The sequence below is a fragment of the Nesoenas mayeri genome (assembly GCF_963082525.1).
Source record: "Nesoenas mayeri genome assembly, chromosome: 12".
Lineage (NCBI taxonomy): Eukaryota > Metazoa > Chordata > Aves > Columbiformes > Columbidae > Nesoenas > Nesoenas mayeri.
The window spans coordinates 12,031,415-12,058,288 of record NC_137547.1 but is presented as its reverse complement, the minus strand read 5'-3'; the positions used below and the strand labels follow the sequence as shown (position 1 = coordinate 12,058,288).

General features: G+C 42.5%; 1 protein-coding gene across 1 annotated transcript; it reads left to right on the top strand.

The window, feature by feature from the left end:
* Positions 1-269: 269 nt before the first annotated feature.
* Positions 270-26,874, top strand: GAN (gigaxonin; the record flags this gene model as incomplete). The annotated part of the gene is made up of 11 exons (XM_080351878.1): positions 270-436; positions 13,560-13,674; positions 14,240-14,590; positions 15,037-15,254; positions 16,179-16,300; positions 16,778-16,890; positions 17,941-18,090; positions 18,398-18,534; positions 19,020-19,148; positions 25,843-25,952; positions 26,693-26,874. The coding sequence occupies 11 exons, from the start codon at positions 270-272 to the stop codon at positions 26,872-26,874; spliced, it is 1,794 nt and encodes a 597-aa protein (XP_080208004.1).

Sequence of the window (26,874 nt, the reverse complement as noted above, 5' to 3'; positions counted from 1 at the left end):
GGCCCAGCCCCGGCGGGCGCCCCGCAGCAGGGCCGGGCCGGCCGGGGTGAGTCAGGGCCGCGGTGCCCGGGGCAGTCGGGCCGAGCCCGCCCCCGCTCCCGCCCCGCAGGGGGGGCCGGGCCGGGCCGGTCGGCGGGCGGGGCGGCGCAGGGAGATGATGTCAGCGGCGGGCGGGCAGCCATGGTGTGAGTGAGGGCACTGATTGAGGCGGCCGGCCCGGCGCGGCTCCGCTCGGCTCCGCTCGGCTCGGCGGGGCCCGGCCCGGCAGCATGTCGGGGCCCAGCGCCGTGTCCGACCCCCAGCACCCGGCGCGGCTGCTGCGGGCGCTCAGCTCGTTCCGCGAGGAGAGCCGCTTCTGCGACGCGCACCTGGTGCTGGAGGGGGAGGAGATCCCGGTGCAGAAGAACATCCTGGCGGCCGCCAGCCCCTACATCAGGTACGCGGGGAGGCCGCCGGCGCCGGGCCCGCAGCTCCCGGGGAGGCCGCGCTCTGGGGGGGCGTTGCGGTTACATAAGGAGCGGGCTCGGCTTCTTTTAAGGACGGAGGAGTCGGGGCGGCCGGCGGAGCGCAGGCGCTGCCCGGGGTGCCCGCCCGGCCCCGGGGTTCGCCTGAGCGCCCCGGGGAAAGTGGCGGCTCGGCCGGTTCCCTCCGGCCGTATCCCCTGCATTAAGCCGCTGCTTTCTGCAGGTTCGGAAGGCTGGTGAGCCCACTGGAGAAAGGACACAAAATGCCCTGAACAACTAAATTGCTGCCGAGTGCCCGGCGTGTAACCGTGCAACCCAGAAACAATGAACTTGGAGGATGATTGCTCGGCGGGGCCTCTGCGGGGTTTGTCCCCTCGGCTCATCCGGCCAGCGCCGCAGGGGCAGCTCTTCTTGATGGCTTCTAGCGAGACGGGTCTCCGGGTGGTGCTTGTTATGGGTTCTGAAGCATATCAGCTTTTAAGTAAAAAAAAGAGAAAGAAAGGAAATCGGTTTGTCTCCCCATCTCTTGCTCCTGTGCAGTATCTAAGAACATAACTCAGAAATTGCCAGAGGTATCGGAGCCCGGCGGCGCCGGGAGAGCTGCTCCGGGCAGGGCTGTCAGCAGCGTGTGCTGTCAAAACTCTGCGGTTTGACGGCGAGCGCTGGGAGGACGAGCTGTGCTGGTGCAGTCGTGGTTTCCGAGGCTCATCTGGGCTGCGTTTGCAGGAAAACCCATTTCATGAAGGGTCCTGCTGCCGACAGCGGCTCCAACTTCTCCGTTGCACTCGGTGGTGAGTCTGGTGGCATCAAGCAAAAAGAATATACCCGCTATAGGATTTCTACAGTATGTGCCTACATGTCAGAGAGGGTAAACGAAATGTACAAGTCATTAATTCTGAAGAGCTTTTTATTTTTAGAGTCCTGTCATTTGTAGGTAATAGACATTAATTTTGTCCTGGTCTGTAAAGCAGGAGCAGACCCTTCAGTGTCACCTAAACACAGGGTTATCCTAAGTCCGCAGCAGACTTTTTGTACTGCTTGGACATTCCTTGCAGTTGTAGCTTCCTGTGAAGTTGTCCTGAAATCAGCATATTTGCTCTAGGTGGGGGTGGGAGTCTGTACACTACTCTCCAAACACACACAACCTGCTTCAGTGTTGTGTTATCATCTGCATTTAGGCAGCGAGGTGTTTTGGGTGACCGTTGTAGTGCAGCTTTGGCATTCTCAAGTACAAAAATGAAATCAATAGGATATGAAGTTAGTGATTAACTTTTAAGTAGGTGTTGATGGTGAATAGACTTAAAGAAACTGCTCACTGCGTGGGTTGAGCTAGCAGGGCTGAGACATAACATAAAATACACAGAGAAGGAAGGTCATCAAGAACTTGCAATAAAAGACACCGTGGGGCCCATGTATAATAATAATAATAATACTTTATTTTGGTGCTTGTCTTGAGAAGCAGTTTTAAAGCACAGTGGTGAAAGGTGAATGAAAGACGTGAAATTGAAATGAACCATTGATCCAAAACTCTTCAAAGCGCCTGAATGCTTTTCAGGTTGTTGGTCATCGTGTTTTATGTGACCTTATGACATACCTGAAATTAAGGTTCAGAAGGGTTGCTCCAGGTGTAAAAAGGTCATATTCTTGGAAAAACTGCTGTTCTATTGTAACAGCAAGATGAGTTTGCAGGAAATGTGCTGTTTTTACTGTGAAAAAGATTGCTTAATTAAAAGAAATTGTAAATTGTTCTATGGAGAAGTACCTTTTCATGGAATTTCGTCTTTAAGTATTGCGTTTTGTTCATGTGTGAAAAATGTATGAGGGAAACATAAGTGTGTGTGAGGACTAAGAGCACCAGACGGAGCTACATTAGCAATAAAACTTGTAGTTTTTAGAGTTGTGGTTTCTTTAAATTCAAAATTTTTCGGGTTCAGATCCCATGAAGGAACTCATTAACTATGTGTGAAAGTAGGTTACACGGATTAATATATAAATACGATCAAGGTGGTTATGTTTTTTCAAGCATATTCATCTTTTCTCCTCAGGCTTGCAAGATGTAAAGAACCAAAAATACACATACCTGGTTCTTGTATGGCACATTAAGAAAACATTTGTATTACCCACCTTTGCAAAGCCTAGTTTTTACTTGCTGCTTATCTTTTTATCACTCCAGGATCTCTCTCTTAGTCCAACTGGTCTTCACATTGGGTAGAATTGCTCAGGTAGGTTGGAGCGTTACATTTCCAGCCAGAAGTAACGTTTCAGTGGCTCTTTTTGGAGATAAAATTAATCTACAGCTTGTACCTAGTCTGTGCAAGTCCCACTTATTGAGTGTTGGTTTTCAAATAAAATGATTGGTTTAGTTTCTGCATGAAGAGTTATTGCAGAAGACTCAAGAATTTTACGTCCTTGTATTTTAAGGGCAGGTGATTCCAAAGTGCACTCTGGTACCAGAGGCTGTTACAGTCTCCAAATGCCAGTTGAGTTGGGTCATTCTTATTTGAAAAATTCCAATATAAAGCTCAGAAAAATCCATTAACTGATTTCAGGAGTACAACTTGGAAGAAGAATGAGAGGATACGTGAAACTTGTGCTCGGCGGCGGAGCGGTGGAAGTGTGAGCTGGCGTGGCGTTTTCTGTACCCGGCTGTGTCATTATGTGTTGTGGCTTTGGGCAAGTTGGTGGGTGAGTTCGGGAGCTGTGTAGGGTTTGCATGAATGCTCAGTGTAGGGTGTGAGTAGGAAAATAAGCAGGCACGGACTTTGAGGGGGTGGTTGGGTGTGAGCAGAGCCTGCATGTGCTGAAGGATTTGTGCAGCCACAGAGAGGAGCGTTACTTGTTTTTGAGTTTTGCATGGAAGCTGTTTGGCTGCCTGGTGATGAGTAGGACGCTTGTAAATTATAGTGATGTGGCTTCCCTCTAGTTATTTGGCAACTGGATTATCCGTGCAGCTCAAAAATGGCAGCTTCAACGGGGAGAAGCTCAAAGATGTGAAGGGGATGCAGAAACACACAGAAGTTTTACCAGTGTCGCTGGTCCCATCTGCTTCTCTTGTCCATTGGTTAGCCTCTGCAAGTACATGGACAAAAATGCCTGTTTCATGAACAATTTTTAAGTCTGGGGGACCAGTGAGACTTTTAATTTTTGTGGTACTTTGATTCTTGAGGTCTTGCCTCAGTTGCTTAATGCCAAGTTGCTTGTAGCTCTCTGAGGGCAGAGAGGTCTGGGGTGGTGGTGTGAATTCCTACAGCATTGCTGTGTATGTACAGGTTTATCTAATCTCTCCGTGTGCCCCTGGAGCAAATCCTGTCATTTACAAAACACAGAAGTCTTCCTGGATATCTCGGAGATCTTGTGGTATATTCCTGAGCCTGAGAAAAGGAGGATTCCTCGGGAAGAGATTCCCTAGGACAGAGCGTGGTTTGGATCAAAGCAGTGTTGCTGTGCATCCCAGAGAACTTAAATTCAAGCCAGCTTAGCTCTTGATTTTTCTCTTCTGTAACGCATCAGCCAGGAGCCTGCGCTTTTTTTTACCACTTTTTGTTCTGGCAATTGCTGTAACGTAGATACAATTCTATTGCCCTGAATAAATTTATTTAGTTTGTGAGCTTAGTGTAAATTATGTTGCTTTTACCAGAATAAACAATGCTTGCGCTAGTAAGTTTGGCCTAAGTTGAAGCATATATCCGCAAACCTTATATAGGATAGACTTGTTCCAAGTATTCCTGGTATCCTCAGCAGTAGCAGCAGATGTTCTCATCCGAACAGATCCATCTCTGTCTGGCGTGAGTTGTTCCTGGCCGGCTGGAACTTGCAGCTCCTCTTATTTTGCTACCTCACTGTCTGCTTGCCGGTGTCACAGGAGCATGTGGGAACTGCCTTCACAAACAGGATATTTAAGCTCAAATTCTTAGATGAACTTAATGTTGTTAGGCAGGGATTGTGCTACTGTATTAGAAATTAAATTAAGGCATTTTTGTTTTCTCAGCAATTTTTGCCCTTGGTTTTTATGCATCTGTGTGAACAGGTTACAGATGACTGTGTGTATTCTATACTGTTCCCCAAGGCTTTTCTAACTTTGTAATGGACCAGTAACCATATTTTCATCTTTTTCCACATGAGCATAATATAGTTAAACGAAAATAAAAATGTAAAATTCAGTTAACGTTATTTTCCATTTACTTGTAAATAGCTGTGCTGCTTGTAAGTTATTTTTGCTCAGGAATAACCTGACAGCATTTGCATCTTCTCACTTGTGCTGTTCATCCTTCTGCCATCCCTATAACACTGCAGACCTCGTAGGACCTTTGTGGAGCCACAAAACCGCAACCTCTCTGCCAGTGCCCAAAGAGATATCTCTCTGGAGATGTGCTGGGATATGTCTCTGGTCACCGAGCTCCCGTCCTTTGGTCCGTGTGGAAGCCTTTGGTGTGTTTTGGCTTGTCATGAAGCCCGTCAGAAGGAGATCTGCTGAGATGTTGGCCTGTGTGCGTGTCTGCGAGCATCCCCAGGGGCTGGCGCGAGCATTGGATGAGATGTCTGGTTGGTATTTGGTTGTCAGGACCCCGTGCTCTCGAATTCTGGTTTAGCTGAGCCGTACTGTGCTCCTGCCAGGTCCTGTGCCCTCTTCCCTGGGTGTGCAGGGCAGCGTTGTGGCCGCTGCTCTGTCAAGGAGAGATCTAAAGCCGTCTCTTCTTCAGGCTTTCTTATGAGAGGTTGGTTTCTGGCAGCCTCCTGGGAACTTTACAGGCTGCCCTGGCACTAGGAAGACAGGAACAAATCAGGGCAGAATTTGCTTCCAGACTTTTAAAGCTGTTCTTTTTTAAATGAGTCATAGTTGGGTTTTGGTGTTGTGTTTTTTTTTTGTTTGTTTGTTTTTGTTTTTAAAGAAACTAAAGTATCATCTGTGTTGTTTTAGTGATAACTGAGTTGTAAAATCTAACTTTGAGAAGCAGTAAATCAAAATAGTTGCCTTGTCCAGAAACTCTCTACCTGGCATAACTCAGGAAAAGTGCCTAAATGTGTGTTATGTTTAGATAAGTAATTGAGGGGCAACAGAGATAAAGGTATGTTAAAAGCTTATGGTTTAAAAAGGGTTTTAAAAATCACCATACCAGGCTTGAATGGGGAGTTGTTAATTATATTCCTGCCCCAACAAGCCCCAAAGATGGCCCGAAGGGAGGAAGCAATGAGGCTCTTACCCAGCTCCAAATAGTAGGAAGCTACAGTTGGGCTGCTCCTACATGTCAGGCTGAGGGAGAACCCGAAATCAGAGCATCCTGTTGACGCAGGAGAGCTTTACATGAAATTTCTTGGCCTTTCTTTGTATCGGAAGACACGCGGTTGATGTGGTGCCTGGCGCAAGAGGCGAGCTGGGGTGGGAGGTGTGGTGGGATGGAGCTGCTTGGGATGGCTGAGTAATTAATACTCTGTAGGTTGCCTTTACACCTGCTTTAATTGCCTTATTTGGCAAAACTTTTATTATTAAAATAACCTTTTTTTTTTAATTAAGAATTTTTCTTGCACACTTAACGTGTATTTTGTGGCTGGAGCTGGGCTGTCCTGAAGGGCATCATTTGTCTGGAGAAAGATCTGAGGTTGATGAGTCTGGACTTCTTGATTTGTGGTGTTTGTTTATTTGCATTGGTCTCAACTGCAGTTCCAAAAGGAACAACTGACAAACATGACAAGTAACTAATGATTTTAAAGAAGTCGTTTCTTCACCCTCTGTGCAGACCTCTTGTTTCGTAGATTGTACAATGCTCTCTGTTTGTCCTGGTACTGAGTACCAATGCAGCGTTACCTCTGCATGAGGATCTCTCCAGTTTCCTATTCGTCTTCCAGATTATGTCAATGCCACTGCTTAATATTTCCAATAAACCCCCCCCAAAAAAAAAAATATCACTGTTCTGGACAGCTCCAAAGCTGCTTGTTGCCTACCTAGGAAATACGTTCTTAATACCACATAGTTAGTAGCTGGTTTATGTCCTCAGGCGCGTTGGTTTACGTGTCCTGAATTACTTTAAGCTGCCTGGTGCAGCTCTTGTTATTGTTTGTGGACACGGTTTGTACTCCGAGCTGCAGACTCTTGGCTCTTCCTTGTTGTGCTGGTGAAATCCACGCTCCTGGTTCCTTTTTCCTCTTGGCTGTGTATTGCAGGTTTCAGTTTTCCAGCTTCTGGCGCGTCCCGAGTTCTGGTGCCTTCGCCTATTGGGTTCCCAAAGAAACCCAGTGCCTGTCACATCTTCCAGCTGCCCCACGATACCACTTATGCCCTTGTCATTTGGTCCCTTCAACTTCATATTTATCAGTGATTATGAAAATCTGACTCTGCTTATTTCTCCCATGTGCTATAAGTGAGGTATAAAAACCTGATTAAACCAAGTTTTCTCAGCAGATTCATTGTTGTTTTCAAAATATGACTTTAGTAAGTCACAGGAGTGTTTGGATTATTAGAGACACTACACAACATTGCATTTCTTGAATATATTTAATGTTAAATTTATCAGGATGAGTATGGTACTGTACTTGTTCCTTCTAAAAAAAACCAAACAAGCAACATTTTAAACAAGTTTAAAAACAATTAATTTGAAGGAAGACATATTTTCAAGTAGGGTACAGTTAATTTCTTGGTTTAAAACTGTATTCCAGAAATGTCTTCCATTGCTTTTCCAAGAAAGTCCTAGTTCCAGCTTGCTATCTAGGAGGTGTAACACTACTGTGTAGTAGAACGCTAAATTTTCAGCTGGTACAGACTGGAAAGCTCAGTAATTGTCTGTTTAGCGCGCTAACTTGTCACTCATAGCACAAAAATGGCGTAAATACGGTACAGATTTAGTAACCTAAGGAGACGCTTTGAATGTTCCATGCGATCTGACCTGCTGCCCGTTGAGGAACAGGGATTAGATCTCTTTTCCCCACCTTTTAAAAACAAATTTAAAAAAACCCCAAATCACCTTTCTGAATCCAGTGGCAGGTATTTCTAATACAAGAAGGTACATAATGGACCTGTGCTTTGTGTGAGAGGCTGAACTGGGTCTGCTGGATAATGTGCACAGACGAGGCTGAGCTTCTGTTCCGTGCCATGTATGAGGAATGTGGCACAAGCCATTGGCAGCAGCGCCCAAATCCTCTGTGCAGCTTGTGATGGACTCGTGTGTCAGCTCAGCTGGTACAGTCACTTGGTTGGTTAACAAGTTGGCTAAAAACAAAAGCCAAAGTAAGATGCAGTGGCAGGTCCTGAGTGCTGCTGAGAAGCTCCAAGTTCTTGGGGACTGTGTTCGTCAAGTGTGTGTTCTGTCTACTCAGGGCTAACTCGCATGTTTAGGCAAGACAGGCTGGCTGAGGGTAGATTTCCAATTGAGATTGCAGTCTTGCTCTGGATGAGCTCAGCGTAACTTCGGCTTTTCGGGGTAAACAAACTCTTTCCTGAGCGAAGACTGTGAGCCCTGGACATGTCCCTTGTGCTGCTGCTGAAGGAACCGCTTTGCTCTCATGGGGCGAGGGAAAAGAGTTATTCCTAGTTGTTGCTTCTCTTAAACCAAGCAAAGCAACTTGTGCAGGATTTTGTGCTGAGCTGTTGGATGGACCTGATTTGCCTTGAGACCTGAAGTTGCCGCTACAGATGATCTGAAGAGGAGGGACGTACAAGAGGCATCGCTGAACTCCTCAGAGCTGGCACCCTTGGCGGGGTGTGGTGAGGACTGGCTTTTATGTGCGGTGCTAAAGGCCAGGGTGCGACCTCAAAGGAAAACTGATTTGGTTGTAAAATATCTTTTTGGAGGATGGCAGCGGGTGGAGTGAACTGCTGCATCATGGTTTTGTGTGACCTGCTTAATAATGTGATTATTAAGGGTTTTTTTCATGCAGAAAGGTCAGCCTTCATGAGAGAAAATGTTGCAGGGAGGAAGGTAGACAAATGAAAAAACTTCAGCATCAAAGTGGTCAATCCTAAGTGGGACTTAATTAGATTTAACATGGAAAGCTTGTGCTTGGAAGACTCAAGCCTACATAAGGAAGCCCAGATCAGGAGACTAAATTGACCTTATGTTTGCATCAAAAGCAGAATTTTAAAGTTTTCTCCTTACTGATGCAAAATCTCAAAGTACTTGCCTGTCATTTTTGGGACTGAGTCATCCTTGTGAGTGTGTTTTAGGTTTGGTTCATGGCTTTGCTGGGAATTTTTGTTGGAGGTATAACTTCATTTTCAAATGCTCTCTGGAGAAAACCAAAACACTGCTGCAGGTAAAGGATGTATCATCAAACCCCAATTTTATTACTCTTTGGTTTAGAAAGTTTGGCTTTGCGACTCTAATTCTAAAGTTTGCTGGTGTGGCAATATTGGCGGAGCTTGTGTAGACTAGCCCTTATGGTTAATCTGGAGCAAACCCATTAATTTGGAGCAGCTCCTTTTGAAAAGACAAATGTTTCCCTCTCACCTCCTGCAGTTTGTTCCCGACACGGCGGTGCAGCCGGTAAGTGGATCTGCAGCTGCGTCCTTTGCAGCGCCGTGACGTGGGAGCAGGTCAGAGTTTGGTATTGCAAACCATCAAATCCAAAGTGTCTGTCTTTTGCTTCCCACATTTTTCTATTGTTGTTCACTATAAATATTGTAAACCTGCTTGAGGTGAATGTGGTCTAGAGCATTCTGCTTTACAAAGGCACAGTCTTGGCAAACAGATGTTTTCTGTACCTCTTTGGGTACTGATATACCAGCGCTCTAAGGATTCAAACATTCCAAGATTTGAACTATTGTTCACTTTATGTCACCACTGTAGAAATACATGGGGTATCTTTTCATAATAGTTCTCGAAGGCGGAGGTTTTAAAGATAAAAGTGTTCCCACAGAACTATGTCTGACTCAGGAAAGCAAGATTTATCGGTGGCAGCTGAATTCTTTGTTTTGGTTTTTGTTTTGTTTGGTTGTGTGTTCTTTTTTAAAATATTATTCCCTCTCCTGTAAACTGTCAACTGTAAAACATGGGTAAAAACAAGTTTTCAGACATGTGGGCCCTTTCTCAATGCGCTTCCCATGCACCTTGATTGACCCGCAATAGTGCTCTCTGGGGGACTTGGCTGCGAGATTGGAAGTATGACTGTGTGGTTTTCTTTTGCTCTTTTAAAATAGGAGGTGAGTTGGGAGATCCATCTTAATTGTAACAACAGCAGTGGACAATCTTAAATTTATATGTTGTTTTTTTTTTTTTAATTACTTGAATCTGTCTTATGCCATTAGATGTGAATCGTGACTCCTAGCAATATCAAGGTTTGTTCTTAAGCCCTTGTTTTCATTTCAACAATTTCCCTTGCTTCTGTTGTTGCTTACACATACAGAAGAGGTATTGGCATTTTTTCCCTCGTTCTACCTTATGTAGTGTCATTTGAGATGACTCATTAGGATTGTATTTCTTAAGTGATGTGGAAGAGCGGATTCTAAATTTGTCACAAACAGACACAGCATCAAAACACGACATCAACCCAGTTCTTGTGCCATTTGCTTGAGGTGCAGTGTGTGCCAAGCAGTTCTCCTGAGCAGCTGCAAGAAGTTGAGGTGAATGTTACACATGTATAGAACACTATTTATGTTACTGGAAGCAATTCCCAACTTACAATGATGATCTTCTTAATTAAAAAATGAAAAACTTCCTTTTAAAACATGTATGGAGTTAAGCTGTGAAAAATTAAATTACTTAAGAAAACAGGACGAAGAAGTTGCCTTGTTTTGTTTCCCCAGCTCCGTTTCTCAGCTGAGCTCTGTTCTCAGTTAATGGGTTTGCTGGTTGGCTGTGGAGGTTTTTATTTCCTTCTAAATCTTGATGTTCTGGTCTTTCATCTGAACTAAGAAAGATTGAGGCAGGCTCTTCTGCTGTGGTTTGGCAACTTGGAGTGCTTTTAAAGTAATTAGAGATGTTGTGCAGGGTAGGAAGCGCTCGCACGTGTTGGAAGCGGCCGCGCTGCAGCTGGGCACATCTCTGCACGTTGGCCGGTGATGGTCACCGCCAGGGCAGTGATGGAGCCACCATCCCAGGAGGGGTTTAGAAGGCATTTATACGAGGTTCTTAGGGACTTGGGTTAGTGCTAGAGTTAGGTTATCATTGGAATTGGTGATCTCTTCCAACTGAAATGATTCTGTGATCCCCTTTCCTTGCATACAGACAGATTGGGAAACTTCTTCTTGAGCATAACTAGAAATATTTTTGCTAAAGCGAAATTTGATAGATGACTGGCTTAAGGATTTCACAGTGTGTTGTCCACTCTGTTTTTCTGAACCTGGAAAAAAAATACCTTGAAAGTTTCTCATTCTATCTGGTGTGTGTGTTACAGGAAGGGTGCCCGGCGCCCTGCTGGCCAGTGCGGTGTGGGCACAGGTCCCAGCTGATGCTGGGGGCTGCACAAGGAGTTGTGGCTCCGTGCCCTCCCCTTACACACCTACTGCATTTTTCTCCTCCTCCAACTTTCTCTCCATATTAGACTCATGGATTTCTGTCTTAAACTTTTCCAAACCCAAACTTGGTTATAATACGTCCTTGAATGATTTTTTCCTCCCCTCTTCCCAGCAGGCAGTAGCCGTCCTGCAGTGCTGGGTGTGAGCGACAGGGAGAACCTCCAGCTGGTGCCACAGCTCGGAAATCTTTGTACCAAAACAAATAACCCAGGTGTTTATTAACTACCAATTTAAAGTTGTGTGACAGATGGGTAACTACTCTTTCTCAGAACAGATGACAGGAACAAAGCTTAGTCTGGGATGCATTTGCATAAGGTGAAAATTTGCCAACTTAAGGATCTATAGCTTTGAAATCAGTCAGTTTGTTGTCAGGGTTATTTTTCTGCTTTGTTTTGGGCTTGCATGAGTGGTTGATTAGTTTCTTTTCTGTTGATGTCTAAAAAAAAACCTACACAGTAATTAGAACACCTAGCCTGATAAGACCCAGAACTTCTGCACAACTCATCTTTGTTACTAGGAGGTGTCAGCATAAAGTCCATGCAAGAGGTGATTTAGCTTGGGTGTGTACAGGTGATGCTAAGATGAAAGTTGGTGATAAACAGCACTAGTCCTTTCCCTAATCTCCCCATTAGTGCTGGTGTGCAGCATGTTTATGACATGCCTTGCATCTGTTCTAAGCCCCACAATGTGTTGGACTGCCCAGGTTCTGAGTAGATACCACTGTGTATGTGACCATGCCAGCGACTCATGGGTATGGAACATAGATACCATCTGGCTGTCTCTCTTTCCTTATGAAGAGAGCCAGACGCTGCAAACCTTCATAGATTTAACGTTAAATTAAAAGAAAACACAGTTTGATTCCAGGAAACAAGATCCAGCTTTCATTACAAACCCAGCATAGTTGGCGTAATTAAAACCGAGGTAGTTCGGATAAGCTTGAAAATGTGTATAAAGAAGCCTTGATAGTGGGTTAGAGTTGAAATGTGTGGAAATGCTCTTTCATTCATTTGGAGACACAGGCATGAAGAATGCCCGTTCCTCGTGGGTGAGGGCGGCGTGAGCTGGGATGTGTGTTGTACGGCATTGCTTAAGCTGCAGGTTTGGTTTGGAGGTTTGCAGGTGACAAGTTGCAAATCAGTGGCTGCGATCGCAGCACGTGCTCTCTGGAAGTCACACAGGCTGTTTAGTGAACAGGCTTCGTTTTGTAATCTCCTTCCAAGGGTTAGGAAAGAAACAATTTCCCAATCTGTATTATATTGTCATTATTTGTGTTATAACTTGGGCTGGGTGCTGCACAAGCACAGAATAAAGCGGTTTACAGACCTCGTGCAGTCGGGCGTAGCATCAGAGTTGTCTCCCAGTGTTCTGTGTAGAAAAGCAATATGGAAACAAGACCACAAGTGTGATTAACTTCAGGGCTACAATTACCACCCTTACTCACACTTAAAAATAGCTCCTTACAGACTAGGATTTTATTTGATGTGAGTTACATCTTGTTTTGTGAGAAATTTATTCTGATATGACTAAGTGAAGCAGAATCTGCCCTTAGCCAAGTCCTATTTATGTATTTACTTAGTATGAGTGTGAATAGCAGAAGACTGGGAAAAACGGGACACTTTCAGCTTAGCAAAACCGCATTAAGAAATTAATTTCATCTAAGGATATATTTAAACGCATGTAAAAACGTTTTAAAATGTTTCTATTTAAATATACTGTGCTATATCTACATATAGATATACACACACAGAGACAGTGAAGCGGGTTTTCTGGTTTTTAGATAATGTATTCTTGGTTGCCTAAAGCGTGGAAGAAAGATGTTCAGAATGTTGTTTTAATACATATTGTGGCTGTTTTCACTAGACTGATGGGCACTCCTCTGTTTTGAACACTGAAAGTTGTCTTTCCTGGATGTACTAACATGATGGAAAGCAAAGCTGCCTGCTGTGTCATTATTATTATTTTCTCATCTTCTTCTTCAGTCCCCACTCATTCCATTCAAAGGCACATCAACCTGTTCCTGGTACTTTTAAAGAAGTTGCTCATCAGTGAAGCATCCACTGATGTAGATGAATATTTAAAGCTTGGCTGAGCAGCACACGGGCTGTTTCCTGCAGCTGTGGGTGCACAGTTTGGATACAGCCAGGCATAGCATTAGGCTGATAACATCATAAACTACACTAAATGGTAACGCAATCCAAATATTTGTGGTGCCAGTGTCTATTCTCATCGCATCTGCTCACTGTAATTATCTTCTTTTTGGTAAAAGGTTTTTTGGTTTGGTTTGGTTTTTTTTCCCACCTTTATCAAAGGAAATTCTTGTTCCGTCTGTCAGCAGAGCTGCTGTTCTGTTTGAATTTCTGAGTGAAGTTTTTAAATGCTTGTGATGAATGAGCTGGGAAAAAAGTACTTTGGCTTTTGATGCCGTGGGTAGTTTGCAAGGCTAATGTATTCAGTTTGGAAATGCGGTGAGCAGCATTAGAGACCATACATGCAGCCTTTTCATGTTGATTCAAAAAGACAATTTCCAAATCGTATTGTAAGTGTTTAACATCTCTGTTACAGCTCAAGTGATCCATAATGAGCATTAATTTCTTCAGAAAACTGAGAGCAAGCAATGGGCTTTTTAAAAAATGTATTTTCTCTTCTTTTAGGACAAAATTGAATTACAATCCTCCAAAGGATGATGGCTCAACGTACAAGATTGAACTTGAAGGGATATCTGTTGATATCATGAAAGAGATACTAGATTACATCTTCAGTGGGCAGGTATGGGATTAAAAAATATAGTCGGGAATTGAATTATTTGACAAAATAACCTGGATTTTAACATTGCTACCCTGAAAGATAAACCTAATGATGTTTAAAGTTCTGTGGTAGAACTTCTGGTTATGTCCCAGCGGGGCTGTGCAGGTGAGGAGGGGCTGGTTCTGCTCTTCTGCACTGGGGAGACTCCCAAAGAGTCCAAGGCCCAATGGAGATTGCTGAATACTTTAACTTTCCGCAGAAAAAGAAAAGGCAGATGTGGCTTGAAATTATCTTCTGAACATGCAGTTTAAAACATATTTATTTATTGCAGCAAAATTTGGTTTAGGTTCTCAGATTAGATGAGCAATTTCATGGTTCCTTCAGGTGCAAAATTCTGCTTGACACCTTCTGTCAAGCAAGTGCCTTTCCATCCCTGTGTTAATTTATACATGTGTAGTAGTCCTATCAATTTTACACTGGCATTATTACTCCATTTTTCAGCCCCTGAGAATGAGTGTAATGAATGCGGACATGTCATGAAACAAATGAGTGATAGTAGCTATAACTTCTAAATTAATTCTTGCAGATCAGGCTAAATGAAGAAACTATCCAAGATGTGGTACAGGCAGCTGATCTCCTGCTGCTTACAGACTTAAAAACTCTCTGCTGTGAGTTTTTAGAAGGTTGCATAGCTGCTGAGAACTGTATTGGTATTCGGGACTTTGCACTGCACTATTGTTTGCATCATGTTCACTACCTTGCCTCAGAGTATCTGGAAACTCACTTTCGAGATGTCAGCAGCACAGAGGAATTCTTGGAACTGACTCCTCAAAAACTGAAAGAAGTGCTGTCAATGGAAAAGCTCAATGTTGGAAACGAAAGATACGTCTTTGAAGCGGTGATTAGGTGGATTTCTCATGATTCGGAATCGAGAAAGGTCAGGACATCCAAATGCTTGTATTTTGAATGCGGGCCATATCGGTGGGATCTTAAAATAGATAACATTTCTTCCAGGACTGATCTTGCACTTACAGAATTAGTTGAATCTTGCCTGAAATGCAGTAGAAGGGTGAGGTGTATTGATGATGTTTGTCATCTGCTGTCTTTATTATTTAATAGGCACTAAGAAAAAAAGGACTTTTTTGACCTTTGATGATATAATCTTGTTTTTGTAGAGAGAAAGCACGTGGTATGTTTGTAGTTAAACTTTGGAGATTTGATACATTTTCCGTAATAACATTGTGTTGTGGGTTTTGTTATTACTTCCAAATATCAAAAAATTTCTTAAGTTTTTGATAAATACAGAAGCACCTGTATGTATGAGTGCCTTAATGCTCTTCTGTGAGATCTGGGGGATTTTCTGGCATTTATCTCTTTCCGTAGGTTCACATGAAGGATGTCATGTCAGCAGTGTGGGTTTCGGGCTTAGATGCGGCGTATTTACGCGAGCAGATGATGAGCGAACCGCTGGTCCGGGAGATCGTCAAAGAATGCAACAATATCCCGCTGACGCCGCCGCAGCAGGGGGAGGCCATGCTCGCCTCCTTCAAGCCCCGCGGCTACTCCGAGTGTATCGTCACCGTTGGCGGAGAAGAGCGAGTGTAAGTACGGAGTAGCCTCCTCGGTCATCGCAGCTGGTGAAAATACAAGTGTCTGGCACCCGTGGCACATCTGCCGTGGAGAGGATATGTGCACAGAATGGGCTTATGATTCTGTTGTTTGAGTTTTTTAAGTTGGTCAGGCACACCTGAAATACCCATGTGAATGATTCAGCAGTAAATAGTTATTTTGTGATAGTTTTCTGACATTCAGCACGTAGTAGACTTAGAGCAGGATGTGGTGTTTGTCTGGTGTTGGCTGTTTGTTCTTTTTTTTTTAAACTGAATAGACTTTACTCAAAATAAGCACAGAACGCTGGAGAAGCACTTTTCTGATTGTCTGAAAGGCACCTATATAAATCTTAAAATAATGAATGTGTACTTTAACTGTTCTGGTTTTAATAGTTGTCATTCCAAAAGAAAAGTCATAACTGGCGCATCTGAGGTGCCAGGTGAAAATTCCTGTTCCACACGATAATGCCTTCTTTGTCTTGAGTTCCCCGTGCAGTAGAGGGGAGGGTCTTGTCTTGTTTAAATAAGTTTAGTGCCTAGATGTTTGCTCTTTATAGAAGTGTAATAAAATACTCAAAGTTTTGCTCATCAGTTTGTGGATCACTTTACTCAGACATTACAAATGCTCCCTATCAGTTTGTTTGAGTTGGTTCAAAGTTCCTTCATAAAAAAAATGCTACAGGCAGATATAGTACAAATGAAGTGTGTCTGCTTTTTATGCCTCCAGTCTGTACAAAAATAAATGTATGTATGTGTGGTTTGGAGGTCTTCTCATTATCAGGGAAATGCCACACTTTATGAATATATATTAAATCACACACAAGCAAGTTTCGGACAGAAGTTGTTAATGGTGAACTTGTAAAACTCTGTCTTGTCTTTCTGTTTTTGTTTGTTCCCTCCCCACCCTGTGTTCAGATCACGGAAACCAACCTCAGTGATGCGCTGTATGTGTCCTCTTTATGATCCCAATAGACAGCTCTGGATTGAACTTGCTCCTATGAGTATTCCAAGGATCAATCATGGAGTATTGTCAGCAGGTAAAGGGGAACTTTGTATTTATAAAGTCAATATTACACAAACTTACCAGTGCCTCAAAAACTGAGATGTGGTTTATAATAATACTTCAAGATTGACTGCACTGGGGTTATTTCATGCTTCCCCTTTGTCTGCCCAAAATGTTACTTTATTCTGTGAAAATCCCTGTCATCTGAGTGTCGTAAAAATCCCTATTCCTGCAATATTTTGTGGGAATCTGCTACATTTGTCTCTCCAGGAGTATTTCATGTTTTGAGTAAATTCTAATTGCTGCATCACTGAATATGTTGAAGACTACCTATGGTGGTAGGCTCAAGTCCAGGTATAAATACGTGCTTTACCTTCTCCAGTCCAGAGTGGCCTGTGACTGGTGTGACTTTCTTAGCGAATTCCAGAGCACAGCTCACCAGTCGCATTGTCTTGCTCAGTGCACAGGTGTGAACCCTGTTTTTAAGATCACATTGCATTTTGTTTTACAGAAGGATTTTTATTTGTGCTTGGTGGTCAGGATGAAAACAAGGGAACGCTAAGCTCTGGAGAGAAATATGATCCAGATACCAATTCGTGGAGTTCCTTACCACCAATGAATGAGGCAAGATCACTATCTAACTGTTGGGATTTGATTTTTTTACTTTGGCAAAATATTCCTTTTGTTCTGCAAGATTTTATTCTGGATCTCTGGTCACTTGCATCTTACCCGTTCAAAATCATTCTATGGACTGCCTTCTGTTTATATCCTCTTGTTGTACTCGTGGTCTGATAATGACTTCTGAAGCTGGAAATAACAAAGCTGTTAGTGAAGCTGTAAAGATGAACTACAAAATTTCAGCAATTCCACATGTAATCAGTCGTATAATATATTTAATATTCTGTGTATACTAGCCCTCTAAAAATATGCATACATTTCCTTTGTACACAAGAAAACTCTTATATGGACAAAGGGGTTGGATTGTGCAGAAAAGATGGGCAGCGGACCAGGCAACATACAGAACCTGGCTTGCAGAGACATAGTTATATTAATTTGGTTTGAGTTAATGTTTCCTCCTTCATGTTGGCATTCCATCAAGAAGTAACAGTTTATTATTTGTAAACATATATCCTTAACACACCTGTGTTTTATCTTCTTAAATCAGCATAGGGTGTTTATTATGAAATTGTTGTTTGCCACAGGATTAAAGGCTCTGGTTGGCAAAGGCCCGTAAGTTTGGACAGGTTTGTAGTTACAGTGCATTAAGTTTCCAGCTTAATCTTGGGTAAGACTGAGCGTAGCTGTGCTCCTACAGAAAACAGAAGAGCTGCCTTTTCGCAGATAATGGGGCCAAGTTTTGTCACTGTAGAGACGTGAAAGCAAAAGCTTCATCCTTGAGACCACTACTGTGCAAAGTGGAATACAGCTGAGCTCTCTTCTCAGCTTTCTGTGGGGTCTCTTTCGCTTTTGCTACTTTGTCTGTTTTTAATGCCCTTTGTTTTGATTAGTTGAAGAAATTAACAATCATATTTTGGAGTTTAAGACTTCACCATTTCAAAACAAAAACCCAAACCAATATCACTTTGCAGGCTGATATGCTCAAAAGCAGGTTGTATTGATTTATTCACAGTGGCAGTTATCTTTTACAACGTCGACTTTCTTGATTTTCCTTAGGCACGACATAATTTTGGTGTGGTAGAGATTGATGGTATTCTGTATATTCTGGGAGGTGAGGATGGTGAAAGGGAGCTGATCTCTATGGAGAGCTATGATATTTATAGCCGGACCTGGACCAAGCAGCCAGACTTGACCATGGTTAGAAAGGTAAGAATTACATCGTATGTTATCGCATTACTTATTGTTAGTTATGCAAACATGTATATGTATGTATTGCGAACTCTCGCTTCAAGTAGAAGCTGTAACAAATAGCCTCGAAATGAGGGAGACCAGCTTCTTTATTTATATATCAAAACAGAACTGTCACTGAGAATTTTTATGCACAGCATAGTTGGACATGCAATACGGGCAACCCAAATATATACACGTGTGTATTTATATATGGTTATTTTTGAGCTCTCGATGCTGTGCATTTGTGTGTGATTTTAGATGTACTGTTTCTTTTCTCCACAAGATTGGCTGCTATGCAGCTATGAAGAAGAAAATCTATGCAATGGGTGGAGGCTCCTATGGAAAACTCTTTGAATCTGTTGAGTGTTATGACCCCAGGACTCAGCAGTGGACGGCGATCTGTCCTCTGAAAGAGAGAAGGTGAGCAAACTAGATTGCTGTGTGCAATCTTTTGTCATGCTCTCATGAGTGGAAGTTGTCTTTTCTCTGAGTCCCAAAGATCCTATGGATTTTACCACATCTTTTTGAGTCATGGTGGCCCGTAATTATAATGCCAACATGTGGATGAGTAAAGATAAGCATCCAGGTAATAAATAAGGATAGTGTATAAATACAGTCCTGGTGTTACAAGCAATACTTCCCTGATGCAAAATGAAAACTAGAAATTGTAGTTGAATTGGAGCTTCAGAATTTTTTCCAGAGGTAAATACTTCGCTGTTTAGTTCTTTTACATGGTCTGAATTAGGTGCTTACTACTCATATTCATGATTTATCTCATCTTATTGAACATATAAGCATGGGGTGTATGTAACTATCTAAAAAATGTAGAATATTGAGAAAGTTCAGAAGGATACGTGAAATAGTTTTGATACATTGCATTGTTTTTTCCTTATTTGGATTCTCAGATTTGGGGCAGTGGCCTGCGGAGTTGCCTCTGAGCTTTATGTATTTGGTGGGGTCAGGAGTCGTGACGACAGTCAAGCCAGTGAGATGGTGACGTGCAAATCTGAATTTTATCACGACGAGTTTAAAAGGTAACTAGCTACAGCTATAAATGTGGAAAATATGAGCCTTACACACTCACCTTGCCCCAGCACTTCAAAGCATATTCAATCTTTGCCATGAATCTCTGCACATTTTACTTTTCATGGTCCAGACTGGCTGTTACCAAATGTCCATCTGCTTCAGTGGCTGGTCCCTCTGGGCCACCACGTCAGTCCTGAGTGTCCCTAAACAGGAGAAACACCTTGATCGTACCCATAGTTTGATCTAGCCTTATCTCCAGGGATTTGCAGGTAGTGAATTCCTAAGCTAGAGATAAGAAATGTAATGTGTTTTTGTTCCAAACATTTATAGCTGATTGCTTTTTGAGCCCACGTAGGATTTTGCCATAGGAAAGACTCTATGGATGCTATATATTCCACAGCCACCGCCACACACTGTGCATGGCTAATCTCCTTTTATTTGTTTTGAATCTGATTCTGACTTCATTTGTTATCTCTTGGCTCACATTACCACCTGTGGTAACTACTCCAAGTGCTGTGTTAGACAGAATTTTGTGTATAGTCACCTGATTCTCCAGTCATAACTGACACACTTGGGTTCCTCCAGTGTTGTTAGTTTTTCTTCTTGCATGTAATTATAAGATGGATGAGTCTCTTTTTTGTAAACTAAATTGAAAAATGACTTTGTGGTCAGATGTTTCAAGTCTTGTTGACAGTGGAGGAGATTAACTCGTCTGTATTACAAGATCCAGACTAATTTATGACTCTGACCTGTATTAAAGCACACAAAAATGCAATAGCAGATGTAAGTTTTTATTATATAATTTTCTTGCAAGATGTGGATGGAAGGAGACTTTCATTTCTGGATTAAGAGGTCTTCTGTGTTGTTCAAAGTGTTGTCTAAGCTAGCTATAATCAAATGAAGCTGGACAAAGAACATTCTTTAAAATGGTTATAGGAAGCAGATGGGTAAGAAAGGCTATTGCTGCCGATGCTCTCTAGCATTTTCTAGCCCTTTGGGGGTGTGGGGTAATGCTGAAAGCTGTTTAACTTTTTGGCAATAGGTTTTTGAAGGGGAAAGAATTCAGGAAAGAAGTGCTCACCTCCTCCTGCATGATATTTTTAGTTGATTTGCCTGAAATATTCCTCTTCCATTCTTCACAATGTAGTATGTAATAGTTCACGATTCCTCACCGGTGACTGTCAGCCTGTTTCGTGGTTGATACAGGTTGAGCTTTCCTAAAGTGGAGTTTGCAGACTCTGGGAGGTTGCAGCCTGGGTGCTGCAGGTGAGTCCTTGCTGCCACCTGCTGACTGCAGCGCTGGCGCCTGCCCAGCAGCGTTTCCAACCCGCAACTGCTTGGTGGCATCCCAGAGGTGTCACAGAATTCAAATAAAGGTAGAATAAAAATCCAGTTGCTTCAGCCCTTGTTCCAGCACCCTGTATGCTGTGTGTGTGGCACGGGGGCTGTGCCGGCACGGAGGAAGGTGAGGCGGCAGGTGAGCCGAGTCTCCAGTTGCTGGAGGAGGATGCGTTGAGGGCTGCTCAGATATTCAGACTTTGCCTTTTTGTGCTGCTACTGCACAGAATTTGAGCTTAGGAGTTTAACTCAGTGTAAATTTGCGCTTGCACTGCTGGGGGTTCACAGGCTGTGTGTGTTCCTTTGGAAATGGAGGGACAGTGAAGAACAGGATGATGGGGTTTTGGAAGGGCCCAGTCGCAGCCCCAGCACAAGAGGATGTTACTGGCCAGGAGAGGGTGCAGCATCACTGCGGAATGTTCCAGCTCCTGGGGTCCAGCAGCTACCCCGAACTGCAATCCCCTTGGAGTGCTGTGCGGGACACAAACCGTTCTGTGGCAGCGACTGTGAGACCTGAGCAGTTGTACCTATGGGGGGAAGAGAGAAAAGAGCCATAAAGGAGCTTCCCTTCAAAACGCAGTTAGGAGATATTTCAGCCTGCCAAATACTGAGACAAAATACTTTGTTGTCTGGTACTCTTCTTTGAAGTAAGACTGAATCTGGAAAATTATCATGATTTCATTATAATAGTGTTTCACAAGTATCAAATGAACATCAAACGGAGGCAAGTTGACTCCCTGGAAAACATGAGAGTATTATTTCCTGGGCTGAATCAGAAATAGCAGAATAGAAATCTAAATTACTTTATTTTGAGTGAAGGATGAAAGCTTAAATAATATGCTTCTCTTAATTCCATTAAAACATTAAGCTAAATACCCAAACGTGTGTTTGATTAGTTAAGCAATTCCACTTCCACTGGGTATCGCATGCTCTGCTGTGCATCGTGACTCAAGAGTAAAGCATGAGTGATGCTATAGATTTTACCACAGGTGGACAATATCTTTCTCCCAGTTCATTAGTGCATAGTTAATGTGAGATGTACAAAGACTGATTCTTCTTAATCACCTTGTAGCAATGGCATAACGTTTAATTCAGAATTGAAAAGTGCATTTGTTTCCTCAGCAAGTTTCTGGAATAAGTAAAAGTGATGAGTCCACTTCAAACCAGCAACTTCATAAAGTCATCATGAAGAATGTAAGCACCTTCAGACTGTGCATCACATACTCTTGTTATTATTACAGTGAAGGAATAATACTGGGACTGCCGAAGCTGAAATATTGCATTGACAGTGTAATGCGTGTATTACTGATAGAAGTCCAAAAGTGTTGGGTTAAGAGAGATTTGTGGAGAGGAGGAATATTTGCAAGATCATTTAGCAGCAGCAGGTTAAACCAACATTCATAGTGTTTTTTAATAGTCCTGGTATTGCGTACTCAATAATGAGCCACAGACTTTTCCAGCTGGTTGTCAGTGAGTGCAGAACTCCACTACGTTCAGTTTCTTTTTGAGTGGAATGTAGTACGAGTTCAGCTCTCAGATATTGTCGGTTTTCAGGTACGTGCAGCAATGCACATGTGTGCGATCTGCATGATTTTGGTACGTACCTCAGCTCTCAGTACCTGAGAACGCGGGATCTGGCATCATCTTGGGCAGCGAGAGGCCATGAGGATCTGATTACAGATTTTACTTAGTGTAACTATGTAGTAAGTATGTACTTATATCGGTATATAAACATATTAATTCATATAAACTGTCATAATTCTGGCTTGAATTGGATTAAAGGACTGAAGCTTAACTTGTTTAGTATTGCTTACTTTGACAGTAACTTACTCCAGAATAACTCGCAGTGCAGAGTCTTTCAAAATTGTTATTCTTAACCATGACGCAGGCTTTTCGGAAGACTAGGAATATGCTGAGATCTTCACACTAGCAAAAAAAATAAACATTGAGACTCCTGTTAAGCTATACTGTATAAACAAGTAATAAAATAAATGAAGTGAGACAGAATGGTAGCTTACGCATGAAATGTGGACAGGATAATGTAGAAAATAATCCTCATATTTGAAGTACTTTTGTAACTGAGATTTTTTCAATTAATGAATGTGTTGTCAGCCTGTCTTTGGAGTCATGTGCATGAGTGAATTTAAGGGAGCCAAGAATAGAAAACATGTACGTCAGTCTGCAGGTTTTTTCAGGATGTAGATTTTTTTTTTCAAGGCTATAGATAGAGCTTTGTGTACGTTGTATCCTGTTTTTTTAAATTGATCAAGCTAAAAATAGATTTTAAAAAATGTGAAAGTGTGAGGTGGAGATATAAGGGTATCCTTTGCTCAGTGATCCAGTGTCGGTCTGTATCGTAGAAAGCAGGAAATCCTAACGATGTTTTAAACACCTTGATGTGTCAGTCTTTCCTTCTACCAGAGGTCAGAATTCATAGTCCTTTCTGCACCATGCAGGTGTGTGGAGAATCTGATGATGACGGTACACTCTGTTTTTATTCCTTCTAATGTGGACATCTGTAAATCTCTAATAGATCACAAATTGGCTTTAGCATTCTTTGCAGGAGCTGGTGGTGGAGCCCTGGCCTCGAGCGTGGCCGCTGCTGCCTCTCCTGGCTGCTCTGGACATGTGGCAGGTTTTCCTCTTCCTTTTCACAAGCTCCTGGTTACCAAAATGTGCAGCTATTGAGGGGGTTAGAAGTGAGAGACACTTGTTCAGAAGCAATACTTGGTAACAACTCCTTAAAAGTATTCCTTTGGCTACTGGAACATTGTAAAAATAAGGAAATGCTTTCAGCAGTATGTGAGTAGTAAATAATCTTTTACCGTAGTATGTGTAATTAGGAAGATTCTCCCATTCAGTGGGCAGGAATTTCATTAAAAGAAGGCGCTTATGTAAATGTGATGAGCAAACTAACCGGCTGACTGATGGTGCTGTCAGACGGGAAGAGCACGGAGAAGATCTTCATTCGTTTGTAGGCTCGAGTGAGCTTGGGGTGACGTGTCTGGAATATGTTGGTTCTATATTGCATCTCTATTTCCTTCTCACTTGGAAATAAAGCAGTTACCATCCTGCTTATTAATTATAGCAGTGTGGATGGATTTTTTTCTTTGCTGTTTATATCACTTTAAGACTGAAAAAAATCAGCATTCCTTCCCCCTTTTTTTTTAGCTGGAGTGGAAGGATATTTCAGTTTCGGAGCAGTTGTTCTGCCTGTGGTCACAGAGGTACAAACCTCAGGGTTGGGTTTGAATAGACCCATCCCAAGGAAATACGCAAGAGTTGTGTTCCAAGGACTGTTTTCACATTCCTGAAGATTGTGAATTTTTTGTCGTGGTGTTTTTTCCATACTGTTCAAACCGCGGGCACAACCCACATTGTGCTGGAGCTTAGTCAAACTCTGATGAAACGTGACCCCTTACCCTTCCTGTCTTTGTTCCTTCCTGGTTTTAACTGCTAAAGCTGCTGTAAGTGTTCCTGAAAAGTTGCGCTTGTTTTTAAAGTGTATTGGTTGAGAAAGGTTGAAAATGAATTTTCACAAGCAGCTACCGATATTTTAACGTTGTCCTTTCTTCATGCACAGTAGGAAAATGTTTGGGTCCCACCCTGTTGGTTTTTAGTTGTTTAAACTTCAAAACCTTGAGCATTTAATGGAGACGAACCCCCAAAATTCATGTTTTCCAATGCCAAACTTGATCAGTAGCCAGACTAAACCTATCTAGTTTTGTTTTTTCTACTTCCTTATCGTGGTCATGTATTTACTATTAAAAAAAGGAAGAAATTGCAGGCTTCCTCCTGCGTTTCTCTGCCACTTATTCAGTTTTTGTTATACCAAATGACTTGGTGCTAAAAGGCCACAAGAATACTGACCGCGTCTTTCCCACAGTAAAGAAAGGAAACTGGTGAAATCTGGTGAATGGTGTTTTGCTCTGTAACAGTTTCTGAATCAGCGTAGAGGACTTGTCCTTTTTGTGTTCCTAGTTCATCGGTCATTCTCTGTGACAGCTACAAACCATTCCCTTGCTTTCTGCAGAATCTTAATCCTTCAGCATATAGCGCAGACAAAATAATGGACAACTAATCCTTTCATTTGGCCTTTAAAAATTGATTTTTTGTCTCCAAGATAATTGATATGTAGCAGCGTCTCCTTCATTGCCAGCGGAGAGGCTTGTTTCTGAATCAGGGGTTAAGATGATGCCGAATTTTCAAAGGTCAGCAGTATCCATTTCCTAACTTTTCCCTCAAATTAACCAGGTACGGCATTGAAAATACACAAGGTGCTTTGCAAAGGTTTTTCAGATTTTTCTGTTCTCCGTAAGTTATTTAATAAAAGATTTAGGAGCAGTCACCTAAAATAGCAGTGATTTGTATGTCTTCAGGGTCTATAAATAGTTAACTGTGAACAGCGTCCGCAAAAGGGCAGCAGTTTTTTGTAGAAATTACCTTCAAAACCAGAGAGAGGGTGCTGACAACTCTCGATAAACGGGACATCCCATGTGGGTGATGGGTGTGTACTTACCTTGGTGCCAAGGGTTTCAACGTGGAAAACTGCTTTTCACTTGGTAGAAAGATCAGGCTGCTGTAGTATTGAAAGGAGAATATGCTTAAAGTGAACGTAAGGAACTTGTAAGATTATAGTAGGAACTACAAAGTGATTGAAGAGAGCCTGATACATGATCAGGAAGGTCTGTTTCAGCTCCAGATAATGGACATTTCTTTCCCAAAAATCCCTTGTTACTTTGATTTCTGGTCTTCCGTCCCTTGCTTCCAGTTAACCATTGCCAAGTGTTGAAATCTTGCTGGGCAAGGGATTTCTTGTTGCCGATAAAGTACAATTCAAGAATTGGGGGCATTGTATGGGGGAGGCACTGCTTTCATAACAAAGCCTTGCTCTATAGAAATTTTTCATTTCCTCTAGTGTGGCCTGTTAAGACTTAAATGCTTTTATGACTCTGCTGATTTTAAGACAAAGCTGCCTAAACCTTTCCCTGTGGAGAAGGCTGGCGTGGCCGTGGCAGCGGAGGCTCCGATACTCCTGCTCTTTTCCACGAGGTCACACTGGGTGGCTGCAAGAAGAATTTGTTCCAGATAGATTACACAGATGAGTGGAGCAATTCTGCAATAAAGTAACTTCAGGATGAAGTATCCTGAGCTTCCCAAACAGCAGTACAAATTGCTTTTTCTGGCTAGGAAAAACCAGAGCTGTCCTGATCTAGACAATGTTCCCAACAGTTTTTACATAACAAATCAACTTGCACACTTTGCTTTTGATTCAAAGGTGGCAGCTGCAAAAAGAACCTGGAATTCTTTTAATGTGCTCAATAAAGGTTGCATCCCATTTTTTTATTACTGTTATTTTTACAGGTGGATTTATCTAAATGACCAGAACCTATGTATCCCAACTAGTTCTTCCTTCGTGTATGGAGCTGTGCCCATTGGAGCCAGCATATATGTGATTGGAGATCTCGATACAGGTCAGAATTGGAACTGATAACCTGTTGCTTGTCTTTTTTTAGTCTTTTAAATACATGGCACTAATGAGTGAATTTTTTTTTAGAATAAAAGGCTGGGACTATGTTCTGTTAAGTTACTTTTATCTTCAGGGGAATTATGCTGGACATATAGAACTGCACAGGTTGTTTTTGTACATTGGAGCTCTTCAGAAATAAACGCAGTGCTATAAGCATTTGGTTGATTAGCACTTTGAAGATCATAAGAGAGAAAGACTGACAGTATATTACTACAGCTGTCTAAATATAAGAAAAAGTGTTAGTTGCTGAGGTTGGTTGTCCCATCTCTGCAGGGTAAGCAGGTGGTTCTGCATTTTGGGGACATAGATGTGATAGTGGGATAGGGACTTTGGCTCTAAATCCCATACTAAGAAGCATATTCAGTACTCCTGCATTGCTTCTGGCTTCACACTGAAAAACATCTGGAAGACTATGTGCTTTCATGGCCATATGTACGAGTGCATAACAGGGCTTTCTACAAAATGTGAGAGAGTAAAATTCTAGATGTGGGTTTATGTAGACAAGAAATGTGAGAGTTTCCTTTGGACAAGAATTTCAGCCATATATCCGGAAATTGATTTGAGTTTCTGTGTGTGCTCTGATTCACGTATTTGCCTTATTAGAGGTTCGATGTGATGATAGTTACAGTATGTTTATGCATTTTGTCTTTTTTTTTGTTGCTGTCGTTGCGCGTGTGGATTCAGGTACAAATTATGACTATGTTAGAGAATTTAAAAGAAGCACGGGGACCTGGCAGCGCACTAAACCGCTGTTTCCGTCGGACCTGCGCCGCACCGGCTGCGCGGCTTTGCGGATCGCAAACTGCAAGCTCTTCCGACTGCAGCTTCAGCAAGGATTGTTCCGCATCCGCGTCCCTTCTCCGTGA